The 18275-nt window shown below is 40.5% G+C and overlaps 1 protein-coding gene across 3 annotated transcripts in view; it reads right to left on the bottom strand.

The window, feature by feature from the left end:
- Window positions 1-368: 368 nt before the first annotated feature.
- The window catches only part of NLN (neurolysin), a 94632-nt gene continuing 76725 nt past the window's right edge, over window positions 369-18275 (bottom strand). For 2 of the 3 annotated variants that reach the window (XM_060092962.1, XM_060092964.1), the window contains 4 exons: window positions 14707-14893; window positions 14054-14182; window positions 12703-12839; window positions 369-2305 (listed from right to left, as the gene is read on the bottom strand). In XM_060092962.1, the coding sequence (XP_059948945.1) occupies window positions 2171-2305; window positions 12703-12839; window positions 14054-14182; window positions 14707-14893 (588 nt within the window). In that variant the 3' untranslated portion in view covers window positions 369-2170. Of the gene's footprint in view, window positions 2306-10797; window positions 10859-12702; window positions 12840-14053; window positions 14183-14706; window positions 14894-18275 lie in introns of all 3 variants that reach the window. The other variant, XM_060092963.1, reaches the window with a different exon arrangement.

The following is an 18275-nucleotide window of genomic DNA, read 5'->3' as shown; positions in this document are numbered from 1 at the left end:
GTCCGTGATTCTGTTTCTGTTTCATAGGTTCATTTGTGTCATATTTTAGATTCCACCTATAAGTCATATCATGTGGTATTTGTCTTTGTCTTTCTGACTTACTTCACTATGATAATCTCTAGTTGCATCCATGTTGCTGCAAATGGCATCATTTCGTTCTTTTTTATGGCTGAGTAGTATTCCATTGTATATATGTACTACATCTTCTTTATCCATTCATCTGTCGATGGACATTATGTTCTTTGGTAGATTCTAAGTACTGGATGTGAACCCTAAATAAAAAGAATACCACAGCACTTTTGTTTTCTTATGCATTTCAGTTTTAACATTAAAGTATGAAAGAAATGTGAGTTCATTCTCATGGATAATAATGTAATTTTATTGTGTGCAGGCTTTTTCACACCAAGTATTAGTTTTTCCATGTGAAATAAGTTAAGATTTAAAATGATAAAGTTATTGCTCAGGAGACACATTGGGCAATAGAAAAAGCTGAAGAGAGTTTTTGCCTGAAACTGGAAGACAGAACAGTCTGGAAAAAAACAAATATGAGAAAAGTATCATACATTGCTCAGACCAACCCCCTCCCCCCAAAAAAACCCAGCTTCACGGACCTGAGGTGGTGATGCTGAACAAATGTCGGGGAGAGAGGGCCAGGCAATTGTCTCAGAAGGGAGGGTGGGATTTCCTTGATGTTAAGGGTATTTGCTTGACAATAATAATCTGAATTTTCTTCTGTGTCTCTATAGCTCTTGATTTTTCCTGCTGTCTACAGTTTGACTATGCAGCATAATATTTTTTTTTTATTTAGCACAAAGTCCATTTGGACTAGAGAATGGAAAGGTTCTAATTTTGTTCCTGGCCAGCAAAGTCATACCTCAGGTACACACTGGACAACAATTAGAAGTCCTGTGAAGAATGCATACATTCAAAGTTAGTTTTTTTTAATTAAAAAAAATTTTATCCTGTTTTGGTTTCTTCATTGAGTAGACTCCTAGAGGAAAAGTAAGTCTGTGAGTTTCCTAGTCTGCTGCAGAATTGGAATTTAGTCCCACAGTAAAGAGAATTAAAGTGATCCAAAGGTTCACTTACAATCACCAGACAAAATAAGCCATGGAAGAGCCTCCTCACCATGGCTGAGCTGAAGCACACATAACACATGGGGAAGCCATCCTCAAACACTTCTGTGTGGAACCCACTCCTCTCCTGGAGTTTCTGCACTCTTTATCCTCCATATCAGCTTCAGCTCTCTTCCTGTGGCACTCGGAATAGACCTTGTGACATGTCTACCTGCCACTTCGGGTGAGGGGTACAGTAAAGGAGGCAAAGTTCCTACCACTTATTAGAAACATGAGAAGAGAAAAATGTCCTTGGACTTGCTTTAGTGTTCTAGTTGGCAAATATGCAGAAAGGCTGACACTCTTGTATGCTGAAGTGGAAATGAACCTATAATCCAAGATCCAAAATTCTCTAATACAAGATATTAAAACCTGTAATATGCATTAGGTAACTTCAGCTAAAACTCATAATTTTCTGGTGTTCTCTGACTGGACGTTAGACAGAAAAGACTAAACCAATTGGAGTAACATTATTCAAGTGTGGCAGAAAGTTAGAAATCATGAGGCCTGAAATACAAAGATAAATGCATTACTGAGGCATATTCCCCTGGCCCTGAGGTATGCGGGCAAAGAGGTCAGTCACACTTTACTGGGAGACAGAGTCAAAGTGGATGGAAGGCTCCGAGACAATATTTAACAGAGGAACGTGGTGACTCATTTATCAGTTCAGAAATCCCAAGTACAAAACTTCAAGATATAAGAAGGATCAAAGTATAGAATGTATATGACTCAATTTAAAAATTCTTAGATTATAATAGTAATCTAGATTAAAACAGTAAAAAAATCAAATTACATTCATATGAAACTTTTATAAAACGAAATCAAATCCATTTTTATGAAATTTTATAGTACAATTATGTTCTAATGGGTCTTTTCTTAGGTCACCGTATTTATAATTCCATTTACATCTGTATAATTTTTCAAATCAAAAAACAAAAGGAAGTCAATAGAAATCTACATTTTCATTTGCAAAACTCCCTTCAGTTTCCAGGCCAGTAATACAAGATGATGTCAGCTTGTCCTCCAGACATGGACTGCTCCCAAAGATCCCCAGTTTACGGAGCATGCAGGCCTCTACTCATTAGGAACGCTTTTTGGTTTGGCTCACGTTCCAAGAAATTCTGGAGCATGTCCATGCCGTCCATAGATCCCCCAGGTTTCAGGATTAGGTTTCTGTATTTCATTCCAACCTAATAAAATAAAACACGCCTAATAATTCATGGTTATAGCAATTTCCCAAATCTCTAGATACGAAAGAGAAGAGAAAAAGGGACTTCAGCTTTGTCTGGATGTTCTCCCTCACCTAGACTGCAGCTCTGTATTATTTATTTACTTTGGTAGCTAAGAGATCTGGAGCTTAGACCTCGGTCTTCCACACGTTTCCCTTTATTGCTGTCTTGTCTCCTTAGACTCTCAGCAGCATGCTGACTATGTGAGCAAACAGACAAACAAAAAATAGCCAAATGGAAGATAGAACAGGCTCCTATTTGCCACCCCATCCCAAATGCGATTTCAAAAGGGTTAGTAAAGCAAGTGTTCAATTAGGCTACAAACAGGGGTTCAGTATACCTGGAAACAGTAGCCCAGCTACTGTCATAATGGCTTCTGCTGTATTTTTATGAGGGGCTCATTAAAAAAACCCTTTTTCCTTATGGATGGGGGTAAGGCGACAGCACATGTCCCGTGGTGTAGGGTAAGACATTTCTGTGGGCCCAGCATGGGGAAAGAGGACCTTTGTAAAGTTTTCTTTGGGGATAAGGTCTGGAATTTTAAAACACATCATAGTTCCTCTGCCTTTATTTACACACATACATGAGCAGACAAAGCAAACAACTGTAATTCAGTATCAGCATTATTCAATATTTTCACTTCCTTTTCTCCGTCCTTTTAGGAAAGAAAGGCAAGACAATTCAGTGAAGCCTAATTCTAAATCTACGCATAAAATAGTTCACAGAGTAACACTCAAACTTATATCCATTATATCATTTGAACAATCACTAATGGTCTCTCCAAGTACATAAATAGCTTGAGAATTTCTGGAGACAAAAGTAATCTCATTTTTGACTTATGACAATGATTCTGCTTGGTACAACCATCAGAGATAAGTCTAGTCAAACTGTTAAGGAAAATAAAATGTTGATGAATGAAATCCAACAGGTTAGATACAAAACTACTTAATGTTTTACAAGGGTCGTAAAGTCAAAACTTTCTGGGTTATCTTTTAGTTATAAACAGAAATAATCTTCAACTTATTAATGATCTACAGGCGAAGAGCTAACTTCACGGATGGGCCTTCATCAGGAGTAAACAATTAGTCAAAGTTACTTCCTATAAACTCTAGAGAGCACTGTCCAGTAGAAATATAATGTGGTCCATATATATCTTTAAATGTTCTAGTAATTGCAATAAAAAAGGGAGGAAAATAGGTAAAATTAATTTTAATAAAATATTTTATTTAAACCAGTATATCTATAATGTTATCATTTCAACATGTGTCAATATAGACTGCTATTGAGATTTATTTTTTGTGGTATGTCTTCAAAATCTAGTGTGTTTTTTACATTTACAGCACATCTCAATTCAATTCTTCATTAGCACTGGCCACATTTCAATGGCTCAGTGGCTACATGTGGCTATTATACAGCTCTGGGGCCTAGCGAGTAGCAATCTTGTTGCCTTATTTACAAGCTTTGAGTAAATTTTCTTAAAAAGTGCAGGCCTGTAATCACTGATATTGGCCTTCCTGAAAACCCTGGCAATGACAGTTTAGAGCTAGATCTAATTTTGTTTAGGAAGAAAAAAAAAAAGATGTGTCATTTCTTGCTTGGTCTGCATCAATTAATTACTGCTAGAGTAGCGATCTAGAACCTAAAATATGAGTGATGGCTATTCTCATCATGGACTTTATTATTCTAAGAAGTAGCAGATCAGAGCTCTTGAGCCCAACACAGCTTACCCCGCTTCCCTTTCTTTCATTGCCCAGTGCGTCTACATTTGACCAGTGTTAGATTAGTGGGTGGGGTAAGGAAGGGCAGTTATCTCTGGACAAAGCAGTATAGGAAGAACTTAGAAAATGTGAATTAAATTGATCTGAATGCTAAAAGTATTTTAAACCACTTATTATGGAAAAATTTTGAATATATACTAATAGTAGAGAGAACAGTATAGTGAACCCTCTTGTACCTATCATGTAACCTCAATTATTAGTATTTACCTGCAGAAATTCTTAATGCTCAAGATCTGAGAGTCTTTTATTTAGTAAAAAGACAAAGTTCATTGCACAAATATTATAGGAACAGTAATGAAAATTTAAATAAAGTAAAAAAAAATTATCACCAAAATGTGGACATCTGCCAGAATATTCTCACTTTGTACAGAGAACTGTAAATGTTGGTAGTAAAGAAAAGCAAGCGTTAGAGGAGCTGCATGTTGCTGTGAAGAGCCAGCTCATGCCTCCTCTGCCATAAAGTCACTGTGGAGCAGGGCACTGTTTGGTCTCACAATATGTGGCTCAGGGCAGTGCAAGTCCTCCCCTGTTTATAGCTCCAAACAAGTTGATTCAATTTGCTGAATTACAAAGCAATCGTCTTTTAATAGTTTCATTTCCTTTGCAATGAAGTTTGGAGAAGAGTTTAGAGTCATTTTGGTAATCGAATCTTGCTTTTCTTAAAAAAAAAAAAAAAAGAAGTTAAGCAAATTTGTGTTAGGAAGGTACCGGCTTCTCTGGGCGAGAGAACGCTGGGAGACATATGCCACAGGTGGAAGGAGTCTTTGCTGTGAACTGTTCTACTCTGTTTATATAATTAAGGAACTGTAACTGTGAGCAAAGCAGGAAGAGAAGCTCTAAGGCAACCACTAAAAGTTTTCATGCTAAAAAAAAATCGTTCAGGGGGATCTGCATAGCGTGGAAGCTCCTATTAGTTCAGGGAAGGAAAATCAGCATCAGTCACCTCTGTGGTTTTTACTCCTGGAAGGTTAACATGTGTCTTTTGGCAACTGTGCAAGTCCTCTCTAACACCGATGTCTTCTTTCCTTCTTTTCTTTTTCTTTATCTATTTATTTATTTTTATCTATTTATTTTTAAAATTTTATTTATTTTTGGCTGCACTGGGTCTTGGTTGCTGCGCGCCGGATTTCTCTAGTTGCGGCAAGCAGAGGCTACTCTTCATTGCGGTGTGTGGGCTTCTCCTTGCGGTGGCTTCTCTTGTTTCGGAGCATGGGCTCTAGGTGTGCGGGCTTCAGTAGTTGTGGCATGTGGGCTCAGTAGTTGTGGCTCACGGGCTCTAGAGCGCAGGCTCAGTAGTTGTGGCGCATGGGCTTAGCTGCTCCGTGGCATGTTTGATCTTCCCAGACCAGGGCTCAAACCTGTGTCTCCTGCATTGGCAGGCGGATTCTTAACCACCGTGCCACCAGGGAAGTACCTCTTTTTCTTTTTTAAAAAATGTTCAGATGATTGATTGATTGATTGATTGCCATGCCATGCAGCAACGTGGGGTCTTAGTTCCCTGACCAGGGATCGAACCTGTGCCCGCTGCAGTGGAAGCGTGGAGTCCTAACCACTGGACTGCCAGGGAATTCCCCAACACTGATGTTTTCTAAAGCAGGATCAGGAGTTTTGGAGTCAGGCCCAGGTTTGAATCTCGGCTTCATCCTCAGCTATGTGGCCTTGGGCCTTGGTTTCCTTACCTGTAAAGTGGGAATATGCCTACCTCCCTCAGTGTGTGAGGAATTAGAGGAGATGATTTTAGTACCTTGCCTGCTGCCTAGAATCATTCCTGCCATATGGTGGTATTCAATAAACCTGAGTAGTCATCCATCCCTCCTTTCATTTCCCTTCTCCTCACACCACCCCTAAGTTCAGTCACTTATACAGTCAGGGAAACAAATGCATTCCTGTTTTCAGCATTTCCTTAAAATTACTTCTGTCTCCTAATAAAGCTAGAAAAAAGCACAAGAGATTTCATCTCCACTATTAGTATAAAATAGAATATATAGTTCAGTAGGAATACTAAGAAGAGACAAGGCACTCATTTTATGCAAGAATCTATGCCTTTTATTTGAGGTAATATTTTAAGAGCAACCATAATTATCCGGATGAAGGATACCCATCATCTACCAACAATGAGAACACATAAATTGGGAAACAGATTGGGTCTCCTGCCATCTCTGGCTTCTCTGAAGGAGCCCATGCAAGCTCCCACAGCCTTCCAACCCTCCCTTCTTTCTCATTCCTCTTGTGACAGACTCCAGGGAGTGGAGCCAGGTATCTCTTTCCGACACTGAGTAACAGGCAAAGGGCAGAAAGCATACGCCCAAGGACAGGTGATGACGATCAGGCACCTCCCAGCCTCACCAGCCCGCTTTTAAAGTGGACTTTGAAACCTCTCCTTCCGCAACTCATCTGTAAACTCCTTTCCAACAGCACATACTTTGTTTTTTATGAGTGAGGGTGGGGAGGTTGAGGGCAGAAAAAGAATACCTTTGACGACAAACAGGCAGGAGGGAGAGAGTGAAAGATTGGTGGTGACGGAAACAAAGAATGGTGGTAGGAAACTTCCCCTGAGTGAAAGAGGTCTTCTGGAAACCTTTTTGTGAGGATGGAAGAATAAATAATTATGGGGAGGGAGGAGATCTGGACAAAAAAGGAAGGGAAGTCGTGTGTAGAAGGGGGACAGAAGAGTGGAAGCAGTTGGAGCAACTACCAGTTGGGCCCAATAATAGTTAAATGCACTGAAGCAGAGGACGAACACCAAGATGAACAAAACAGTTGCTGTTACAAGAGCCTTATGATCTAGGAGGTGAGATAAAGAAATAGACAATTAACAAGGCAGATTATTAGAGCTCTAAGAGAAACACAAAGAAGGGCTGTAGGAACACAAAAAGGAAGAAAAACTGCTTCCAGCTGGTTGGGATTCAAGGCTTAGAAGGTCTGGCATCGTAAATATTCAAGAAGTAGGTTGGAAATCAATCCCATTTCCTTCCTTTGTCCCTTAAATCGGGCAAAATTTAATGCTGTTAGACAAGGTTGAAGTGTAAGAAAAATCAGCTTTGGGGTGGTAGATGGGGGAAGCCGAAGCAGAATTTAATCCATTTGTAAGGACCGTCAGGAGAGGAATTTCATGTTCTCTCTTAGCAACATTTTATAGCAGGAATTGGTCCTAGGATTCTGTTTGAAGAGTCCTGGAATACTTAGCTTTATAAAACACTTTCTGTCAGGTAATTCTTTTTCGTGTTTAACCAAGATTCTTCCTATGTTTCTGTGTCTGTTATTGCATGCAAGATCTAGCTCCTTGGGCTTCCCTGGTGGCGCAGTGGTTGAGAGTCTGCCTACCGATGCAGGGGACACGGGTTCGTGCCCCGGTCCGGGAAGATCCCACGTGCCACGGAGCGGCTGGGCCCGTGAGCCATGGCCGCTGAGCCTGCGCGTCTGGAGCCTGCGCGTCTGGAGCCTGTGCTCCGCAACGGGAGAGGCCACAACAGTGAGAGGCCCACGTACCGCAAAAAACAAAAAAAAGATCTAGCTCCTTCCGTATGTCATTGTGGATAGTTACACTTAACTGTCTTGACTTTCTCAGTATTCCTTTCTGCATGTGATACTCGTTTGTATTTCTTCTTCACTGATGGAAAAAAAACAAAGCTTAGCAATTACTCTAAATGCAGAAGAGGAGGAACATCATTCTAGCTTAACAATATAATTGCGTTTGAATCCACAATGTCTATTACCTTTTAGGAAATTTTCCCACAACGAAGTTGCCTTATAAAAAGAAATAGCCTGGGCTTCCCTAGTGGCGCAGTGGTTAAGAATCCGTCTGCCAGTGCAGGGGACACGGGTTCAAGCCCTGGTCCGGGAAGATCTCACGTGTCGCCGAGCAACTAAGCCCGTGCGCCACAACTACTGAGCCTGTGCTCTGGAGCCCACAAGCCACAACTACTGAAGCCCATGTGCCACAACTACTGAAGCCTGTGCTCCTAGAGCCCGTGCTCCACAAGAGAAGCCACCACAATGAGAAGCCTGCACACCACAACGAAGAGTAGCCCCCGCTTGCTGCAACTAGAGAAAGCCCGCCCGCAGCAAAGAAGACCCAATGCAGCCAAAAATAATTAATTAATTAATTTTAAAAAAAGAGAAAAAAAGAAATGGCCCTAGTTAAAGTGCCCTCATTCTTTCAACACTATGATTAGCTGCTAGATTTTGAAACTACATTTGGCAACCTTAAAGGGCGCCTGAAAGAGCTAGAGTTTGCTGGAAAAGTGTTACTCCCAAGCAGCTCCCTTCCATAGTTATTTAAGAGATGAGTTGGAAAAGTAAAAGGTATGTCTGTTGAGACAACTTCTCCATGTTTACTAGAAACGAAGGCTTTAGGTAATACTTAACAAACTAATTAAACAGTCAAGATGTTACACCTATTTACTATGAAGAACATAGAAAATTACAGATAAAACCAGAGGTAGCAAACTTTTAGGCTACTACAGGTAAGTGGCCAGTTCTAACACTTTGATAGAGGCCATCAAAACAATAAAAACGATTGTACTGTAAAATATTCTATTGCTCACATTTGATATTCAGAAGCCTGCAGGTTTGTATTTGACCCTTCCCATTACTGTTTTCCCAGTGAGTAGCACACTTTCTACAGTTCTGCTTGTTAAGATCTGAAATGGTTCTCAACCAGACCCTGGGCTTTGCAGGATGGTAAGAGGTTACAGAGGGAGGGCCTGGGGGTGTTCTTTCGTCGATACTAATGACCATGAACAATAATGTCAACAATACATGATCTTTCAGGCCCCAGCCTCTCTAGAGCTGGGGACTAAGAATAGCAGGCACTGACTCCTTGAAGGGGCATCCTGCTATCTTCTCAAAATGCTCCAAATATACACTAGGGAGTGTGAGGGACCTTGAGACAACAAAGTCTGCATGATATATTGTGACTGCTCTGATTCCCATGACTTCAGATCAAATTCAGTATTTCTTTATACCACAAAAATTCTTTCCCTTCATCACAACATAGTGGTAATAATGACTGAAGATTTTTGTAGAACAGGATTGTTATTCCAAAGTGTTAATTTTAAATAAATGGATATTTAAACTGTGTAAATTGGGTGTTATTTTAGAGCAAACATTTGTAAAAATAAAAAAAAAATAAAACAAAACCAAACAAGCAGTACACTGTAGGAGGGAATAGAATGGCTATTTAAAAAGCTGTTCCTGGGCTTCCCTGGTGGTGCAGTGGTTAAGAATACACCTGCCACGCAGGAGACACGGGTTCGAGCCCTGGTCCAGGAAGATCCTACATGCCGCGGAGCAACTAAGCCTGTGCACGACAACTACTGAGCCTGAGCTCTAGAGCCCGCGAGCCACAACTACTGAAGCCCGTGCGCCTAGAGCGCGTGCTCCGCAACAAGAGAAGCCACCGTAATGAGAAGCCTGCACATCACAACGAAGAGTAGCCCTGGCTCGCCACAACTAGAGAAAGCCCACACGCAGCAACAAAGACCCAACACAGCCAAAAATAAATAAATAAATTAAAAAATTAAAAAATAAAAAGCTATTCCCATAACTGCCGCTGCAGTGAAGAGCGTGAGGGTGGGTGCAATGGGATTCTCCTTGGCCACTGGAGCCAGACTCACTATTGCTGTGACAGCAGGGGAGCAAGAAATGACATGATATTCCAGAGTATTTAATAGGAAGGAAAAAAGAAGGGATTAAAGCCAGCTTTCTGGCATAAGATGAGTAATAATACATAGTACAGCTGAATTCAGAATTTTAGTAAAACTGAAAACAGTTTTTAACATCACAAGGCAACAACTCCAAGTTGTAGGGAATCTTGCTTTCTCCACATTCAACCCAGCCCTTTTGTCTGAATTAAGAGTAGTCTGGCTGCCTGCCAAGCTGTGAAGCATGAGAAAAAAGGAGGTACATAGAAGCATAATGGCAGGGATCGCTCCTGCTGGATCTGCAAGTTCCTTGGGATCCACTGGGATCAGTACTTTGGCTGTTACCTTGACAGCTGGAAGAGGAGAAGAGACAGTGGAGGCTCCTGGGGATGTGGTCATGTGAGCGGACCAGGGGAGGTGAAAGAGGTGCTGTAGCAATTACGCCAGGAAGCCTCGCCAACTACTAAGAGTGAGTGGAGGTTATAATTGTACCTCTGCATATCTGGACCTTGTGTCTCTCTAAACATTGTTTTCTGATTTCTACAATAATTCATGTTCTATGTAAAAATATGAAAAAGCTCCATAAAAAGTACAGAAAAATATTTAATACTCAGAAACTTACCACTCAAAGATAACAACTGACAACATTTTGATGTACTTTTTTTCCTGAATGTATATTTTATTTTATTTATTTATTTATTTTTTTGCGGTACATGGGCCTCTCATTGCTGTGGCCTCTCCCATTGCGGAGCACAGGCTCCGGACACACAGGCCCAGCGGTCATGGCTCACGGGCCCAGCCGCTCCACGGCACGTGGGATCCTCCCAGACCGGGGCACAAACCTGTGTCCCCTGCATCGGCAGGCAGACTCTTAACCACTGCGCCACCAGGGAAGCCCCTGAATGTATATTTTAAAATCAAAATTTGCATTCTACGGTGTAAAATATTTTATAACCTGATTTTTTTTCATTTTGTATAATAGTTATATTAAACATTCCAGACACAAGAAAAAGCTTATTGAAACCCTTACCCCATGCCCAAGTTCACTCTTCTGTTCAGAGAATGGAAAGATCACTTCTGGTTTCGATGATCTGGAAGATTTCATTTGAATAGGGCCTTTGTGAATGGTACGATTTTGGAGAGGCATAGACAAGGAAGGCATACATTTTAGGTGGAAGAAGTACAAGGAATAAATTTGTGAAGGAGGAAAGACACAAGGGAACATACAAATTTGGCTGACACACTGGGAGTTCTGGGAAGTGCAGAGGGATTTGTTTGCTAAGCTAAGGGCTGTGACAAAGAGAGGAATACCAAAAAGCAGAAAGTAAAACAAAAGGTAGATGAGGGCCTTTGGCAGTTGGCGATTGGATCATCAGTGGTAGGTAACTCTGGAGGGAGGGTAACTTTCCAGTTCAGTTGGTGGAGGCAAAAGCCAGGAAACAGAGGTTTGCAGAAACTGTTTCTTACACCAAGAGGGTAGGCTGTGAAAGGAAGAACAACTGGGCAGTAGCACTGAGATGATCAGAGTCAGTGGTAAGTTTTTTTTCTGAGATGGCAAACCAGTAAGTCAGTATTATAGACATGTCTCCTGAGACAGGAGGAAAGAAGATAAATATTGAAGTACAGAAAGAGAAAGATGAAGGTACTCACTTTCAATAGTCTTAATGTTTAGTAGAGAGGAGAGAGCATCTGCTGAGAGAGAGAGAGAGAGGGTGGGGACCCCAATAAGGTAAGTAGAGCAGGACTGTGGAGTCCCACTGGGGGTCCAGTGCAGGTTTGACAGCGTGACTCTGCAGTGGGGCATTAAGTAGAGCCGCATGATCTTCCCCAGAAGACTGAATCCCAAGGTCACCATTCTCTAAATGAGACGGTAGAGGAATCCAGGGCTGGGCACTGGCTGAAGGTCATGCAGGAGTCAGGGTATTTATGAGAACAAGTTAGTGGTTGATCGTTATAAGTGGGGTGGCCAGGGAATGGAAGGAGACTTACAGGGACCTAACAGCCTGGGTAGGGTGGGACTGAAGATGCAGGGATTGGAAAGGTTAGTCTATAGAATGTAAGTGTCCTAGAGGTGGTGTTTTGGGGGCGATGGGTGGGGGGAAGGGACGGTGGCCTAAATTACATCAATGTCTTTCAGTGCATATGTGTAAGGTAGTATGCAATCTAGAAACATAAAGTCTGGAGAACAAGTCAGTTGGTTGAAATAAGCACAGAGAACCTGATTTTGATAATTTGTTCTTCTAATTTCTAAATCAAACAGAAAGAAAAACACACTGGAAAATCCATCAGCCCTAGAAATAATCTGACAGCTGAGCCTTCAGCAAGAGTGGAGACTGAGGGACTGTAACTCAGGAAGGTTTGGCTGGCAGCCACCTGGCAGTCAATTCCCTGTACTCAGAAAGGAATGGCTCAGGTTAATGAAGCAGCTTAAATTACTTAAAGGCATTTAGGTTACAAACCATGTAGTAGGCGGCGCATGCCAATCACAGAAAAAAGGGTGCTTTCCACAGCAAATATATAATGAAAGTGTGCAGAGTATATCAAAACATAGGCAGACCATTTATATCAGGAAGGAGTTTACCTTTCTTTCCCAACCTCCTATAAAACTAAAACACTGTATGGCACATGTCAAAACTGGCAGCTATAAACGCTCAAATGCATAAACAAAGCTTTGAATTTTAATTATGCAATATATTGGAATGTTAATAAGCAAGAAAATGCAGTAGGGTTTTTCTTTAACTTATAGGATTAATCACTTACACAAAGCAACTTAATGATGTATGACGATGTGAGAAGATGCCAGACTTTAAAGTTAAAATTTGTTATCAGATCTCTTACTCTAAAAATCTAGGTGTAATAAATATTTTTTTTACTAGGAGTTAAAGGGGAGGGGGCAACTACAGAAGTAACAAAAGGAGGAAAAAAAATACAATACCTCTGGATTCATTATCCCTTCTTTTTTAAAACAGCTGTAAAACATGTCCATGGAAAATACTTCACTCCAAAGATATCCGTAATATTGGCCATCATATCCCCCCGCCAAATGTCCAAAAGTTGCTGGCATATTTGTGCCTTTAAAGAAAGATATATTTCAATCAGTGTGATGGCAAATGTTAAATAGCAGGTTCTCAGCTAGCTAAGGTTTCCCTATGGGGAGTCCAGCTGTGGGAGGAGACAGTGATAGGTCCTCACCTCTAGTACTCCCTGGGTTTATGGGTGCCGTTGGCCAAGATGTTTACAAACTTCTCTCCTATGACAGCTCCACCTCAGAGCTGGTTTCGGCCTAAGCTCTGGAATGCCTAACAATAGTTTCAGAGGCTTTGTCCACACCTATCAGACAACTCACTCCTTTCTTATCCCTTAGATACATATGTGTCTTACGAATACTCTAATGATATTAAGCCTACTCTTTGTCACACCTATTTATATCTGAAATGTATCAGTATGGCACTTATTTGAGGTTCATAATTACTGAAAAAGAACTCTTTACGTGAAGAGCTAAAAAGGTCTTACCAATTCAATCTACCTCTAGGGCTACTTTACAAAAGGATTTTGTCAAAGTGGCCTGAGGCACAAAGTTCCTGTTCAATCTAATAGAAACAGATCACAAAAGGAAGCCAGGAGCCTGGATGAACTCAATGGACTATTCTGACCTTTAATATCGGTATAAATGTGACTGATTCAATTAAACAACAATTTCTTTGATGGAAAAAACTCACCTTTCCAACTACGTATACACGGACGGCTACATGTTTGCTTAAAATATACAAATATAAATGTAACATAGCATATGTCTGAGCATCTCCCACCCACTCACATGAATCTCATAAATAATACCAGGTTAGAAACTGCTGGTCAAACTGCCTTAACTGACCTCAGAAGCAGAATCAGACACAGGGTAGAAGCTTGTGCCTTTCTCTCAAACTGCCCCTTCTGGCAACATCTTACCGAAACCCTAGGGAAGTCACAGTGCATATAGGGAGGGCAGAGCCAGGTGGTGCTGCCAAACGGGAGTGGCTTTCTCTGCTCTGGGGTGGAGGCCGACTGCTCACACCTGGTCACACTAAAATGCTGCAAAGCTGGCGCCGCCTTCCCTTCAAGCACATTTGGACAGGATAACTCTGAGGACAGAGTATGCTGACCTGAAAGTCATGGCCTGATTTCAGAAATCAGAAACAAATTATATTAGGCAACCTGCCTGACAAACTCTACCTTCTCTGGCAGTGTTAGGAGTATACCCTGTGCTTCATAGGAAGAGTGAACTTTTAGTGATCATGTTTACGTACCTGGAGTAGCAGCAACACCTAAAATTTCTGTGCAGTATTTGGCATATTCACTTGCAGCATCCAGCGAAGTGTTCGTATGGAGAGACTGATCAACTTTGCTCAAAACAATCTGGCGTAAGGTCAGGAGACCTAATAACATAAGAATGTTGGACACGTTTTGGAGAAGAGAGAGCTATGTGTTCTAATCATAGATCACAGATTTCAAAAACGGATTCCTGTAGTACTCATTGCAAAATCGGAGCAAGACATCTCATTCTATTTAAGATTTAAAAGATGTATTTTTTTTTCTTGGACATAATTTCAGGGTTCAGTAAGCAGTCTTCCCTTTTCATATTAACACTCTGGGGGTACTATCATTACAAAAGACAAAATAAGTTCTATAGAAGAAGATGCAGCAGGCCTCTTGCCTTCTGAGATGGCCCACACTCAGTCTGTGGAGTGTGTTTCTCTCTTGGCCGCTCTCACTTTCTGAGTCGACCCCATGCTCTGGTGCCGCTCTTGCCTTTTGAGACGGTCCACGTTCTGTGTATGGAATGTGTATCTCTCTAAATAAATCCACTGCTTACCTAAAAAAAAAAAAAAAAAAAAAAAAAAGATGCCACCAATTCTCCATTAAGCGATTCTAGTTTATTTTCTAAAATTGTAAGTCATACCTGTGTTGACCAGTCTAGAAGCAACAAGTTTTTCAAGCAGATCATCTGTAATAGGGCTTCCATCTTTATAATGTTTTGACAGTCTTCGGAGGGAATCAGCGTCCCACACCCAATTTTCAAGCATTTGTGATGGCACCTCTACGAAGTCAGTTTCCACATTTGTTCCACTAAATCGTGCAAAGTCGGTCTAAAAAGTAAACATAAAGGTCTATTTTAAAAAGCACTGAATGAAAACTACATATATGATGAATTATAATTAAGACTCACCAAAACTTAAGTCAGAATCAGAGTCAACTGTTTCTTTGAATGGTTAGGATAACCTCAAATTTATATTGAAAATAAAACACAGTAGCCAAGCAGCCTGAAAAATAACCCGCAAATACCCTATATTAAACTAATATTTCATTCTTTTGAATCACAGAACACACTTGAAACAATCATTAAGAAATCATAACTGAAAAAAAATCAGTCTGGGCTTCCCTGGTGGTGCAGTGGTTGAGAGTCCGCCTGCCGATGCAGGGGACACGGGCTCGTGCCCCGGTCCGGGAAGATCCCACATGCCGCGGAGCGGCTGGGCCCGTGAGCCATGGCCGCTGAGCCTGCGCGTCCGGAGCCTGTGCTCTGCAACGGGAGAGGCCACAACAGTGAGAGGCCCGCATACGGCAAAAAAAAAAAAAAAAAAAAAAAAAATCAGTCTAAGTTAAAAGAAGCCTTAAGCTTTGAAAGTAAAAATATTTTTAAAGAATTTCCCATTAGAATTCCCTGGCAGTCCAGTGGTTAAGACTCTGCACTTTCACTGCTGAGGGAGTGGGTTCAATCCCTGGTTGGGGAACTAAGATCCCACAGGCCACTCAGGGCGGCCAAAAAAACCCAAAACAAAACAAAACAAAAACCAAAAGGAATTTCCCATTAAAAATGAAGAGATCCACAATCTAAGACAATCTCTCCCTAGCTCCCTTTCTATTTGCACACTTTTGTTTACTCAATACATGCCTTTCTGGGGCATTCATCAGTCTATTATTTAACTACTCAAGTTTCCATCTAAATCAGTTAAAGAGTTAAATTACAACATTAAAGACAGATGCCCTTTTCATGTGTGTGGTGTTTTGTGTCCTAAACTTTAAATAAGTGTTTCTAAGACAACCGTGTTGTAGAAAGCCAGAGTTGTACCTCTCAGATTGGGTAGAAGATGTTACCTTAAAACAAGAAGCCCCTTCAGTGGGATTTAGCACTATAATAGTTGGCAAGTGAGGTGAGTTAAATGCAGCTATGAGAAAAGAGAAACAACTGATATACTCAGAAGTTAAAGTACCCACTGTAAAAATAAAGGACTTATTCTGAGGGTGTGGGCTAAGCGTTTAAAAAAAAAGTTTTATTTAAAAAAGGAAAGTTTAGTAAACTGTTGAATCAGACGTTAGAAAGCTCCTGAGCAGAAAGATGGGAATTCACTAGACAGGCTGGTGTTTTTCAACCTTCACACCGTCCAGAGAACTCATGTAAAATTGCCATTGGCAGAGGAATATTTAGCATTTACCCAACTGGGTCGGCAGCAGAATTGGGGGTTATTCTGTTATTTTTCCCTGAACCTCTGTCCTGTTTCCCTATTTAGATGCTTCACATCCCAGTCTTCTCTCTCTGACTTCATCATCCCTGGGGCTCTAAATGGAAGAAAGGGAAAGGAAGGGGACTTAACCACTGGAGAAGGCAGCAGACTGGTTGCCAAATCAGAAGCAAATAACCATTCTGTTTTTGGCCCAGGGCAGAGGCACAGATGTCAACGCCACCTCACATTCTGCCTTCCTCTCTTTATGGAAAAAAATGTTCTGCTTGACTTCCTATTATAATTGTGCTGATTCTAGATATGAAGAGCTGCAACTACTGAAGGGCCAAGGGAAACTAAATTCACTAGGCCCTGGAATTAGGTAACCTCTGAGGACGGATAAATAATTTTTTATCCCAATAAAAAATTCTTACAGGGAAAGAGTCAAGGGCTCCAGAAAACTGAGTATTTTGCCACTTTCTTGTATATAATCTTCTAAAAATAACTACATCCAACATGATAGATAAAACAATTTTATACAATAATTATAATAGCCAACATCTATGGAGACTTTACTGTGTCAGGCATTTTGCTAGGCTCTTTGCATGGATTATCTGATTTAAATTCCAAAACAATTGTATAAAGCACTGTAATCTCCATTTATGAGATAAGGAAATTGAGGTATACTGAGATTAATGGTAGGAGAACTAGGATTTTAAACCAGGTGGTCGGACTACAGAACCCCAATTTTAACCACAGATGCTATTATACCGCTCTATCTCAGAGAAAAATCAAAGAAAAAAAGGCTATATTACGATGTGACAAATTGATGAAATCATCTTGGATCTAGTCTTATATCAAACTTGCCTTTATGTGAATAGTAAAAGCGAGGTTTCAGTGTGCTTCCTTAAAAATCTGATTTCCTCTATATACTGGAAGATTTTTCAAAGTTCAAACAGGAGGTTGAGGTGTAAAGGCCAGCCTCTGTAACCATCTATCCTGGATTTGGGATTCTGTAATACTAACTGCATAACTCTCTAAATATTATAGTTGTAAAATAAGTAAATAAAGACAAAATCACACCATCAAATATCACTGTACAATATTTTGAAAAAAATATAAATTTTATATATCCTGCTTGTGTGAACATTTTTTGGTTAGTATTTGCTGATGAGAGGGAAAATCAATCCCAAATAACAATAAAATGTAGGTGTGTATTTGGTGGTGGCAGTGGTATTTCAGAACCTAGAAAAACATGAACAAATGAATAACTCATGAGTTAAAATTAAATGAGAATTAACAGAATTCTGTCACGCAGAGTAGAGAAGAGAGAGCTTATTCTATCTGAAGCTACCCTGTACTGGGGAGAGAGCACAGCACATGAATGAACAGATCAACAATGTCTTCTAAAGAACAAAAGGAAATGTTTGCTAGGAGTAAAAGCTAAAAATAACTCTACTGCTTACTAATTTCCCGAAAGTCATGCTGTTTCTCTGTGTGCCCTTTGGGCAATACCATTGAAATATTTTTCAAATGAGGAGGACAAAGAACTTACAAAAACCAAAAGCTCAATTTCCAGCAAATAACTAAATTTGAAAGTGCTAAGGAATCCACAGTCAGTCACTGTGTACGTCCACAAGGAAACCATGGGCAAGTCTTAGGATCCAGCAGCCTGATGGGGGCCTGATGTGCAAAACAGCCTGGCTGTTGAATTCCATTACTCATTGATGACCAGCCGGCAAATACCACTCCCCAGTTTTTCAACTGTAGGTTCCAAAGAACCCAAGAAGTACTTTATACAGTTTTCAACACGAATAATTCAATGGTGTTGAATATAGTACCTTATGAGCATTATTGCTGCAGGAAATATGTTGACAGTAAAAGCCTAGAAAACAAGGTAAACTAGATTCCTGTTTGGTTAGAAGTTCTCGAGAGGAAGAAAGTTGTCTAAAACTATGAGGCTTTTCTTTTTTTTTTTTTTTTTTTTTTGGCGTTACGCGGGCCTCTCACTGTTGTGGCCTCTCCCGTT

Source organism: Mesoplodon densirostris, chromosome 3 (genome assembly GCF_025265405.1).
Source record: "Mesoplodon densirostris isolate mMesDen1 chromosome 3, mMesDen1 primary haplotype, whole genome shotgun sequence".
Taxonomy (NCBI): Eukaryota; Metazoa; Chordata; class Mammalia; order Artiodactyla; family Ziphiidae; genus Mesoplodon; species Mesoplodon densirostris.
This window is presented reverse-complemented; position numbering and strand designations above follow the sequence as displayed.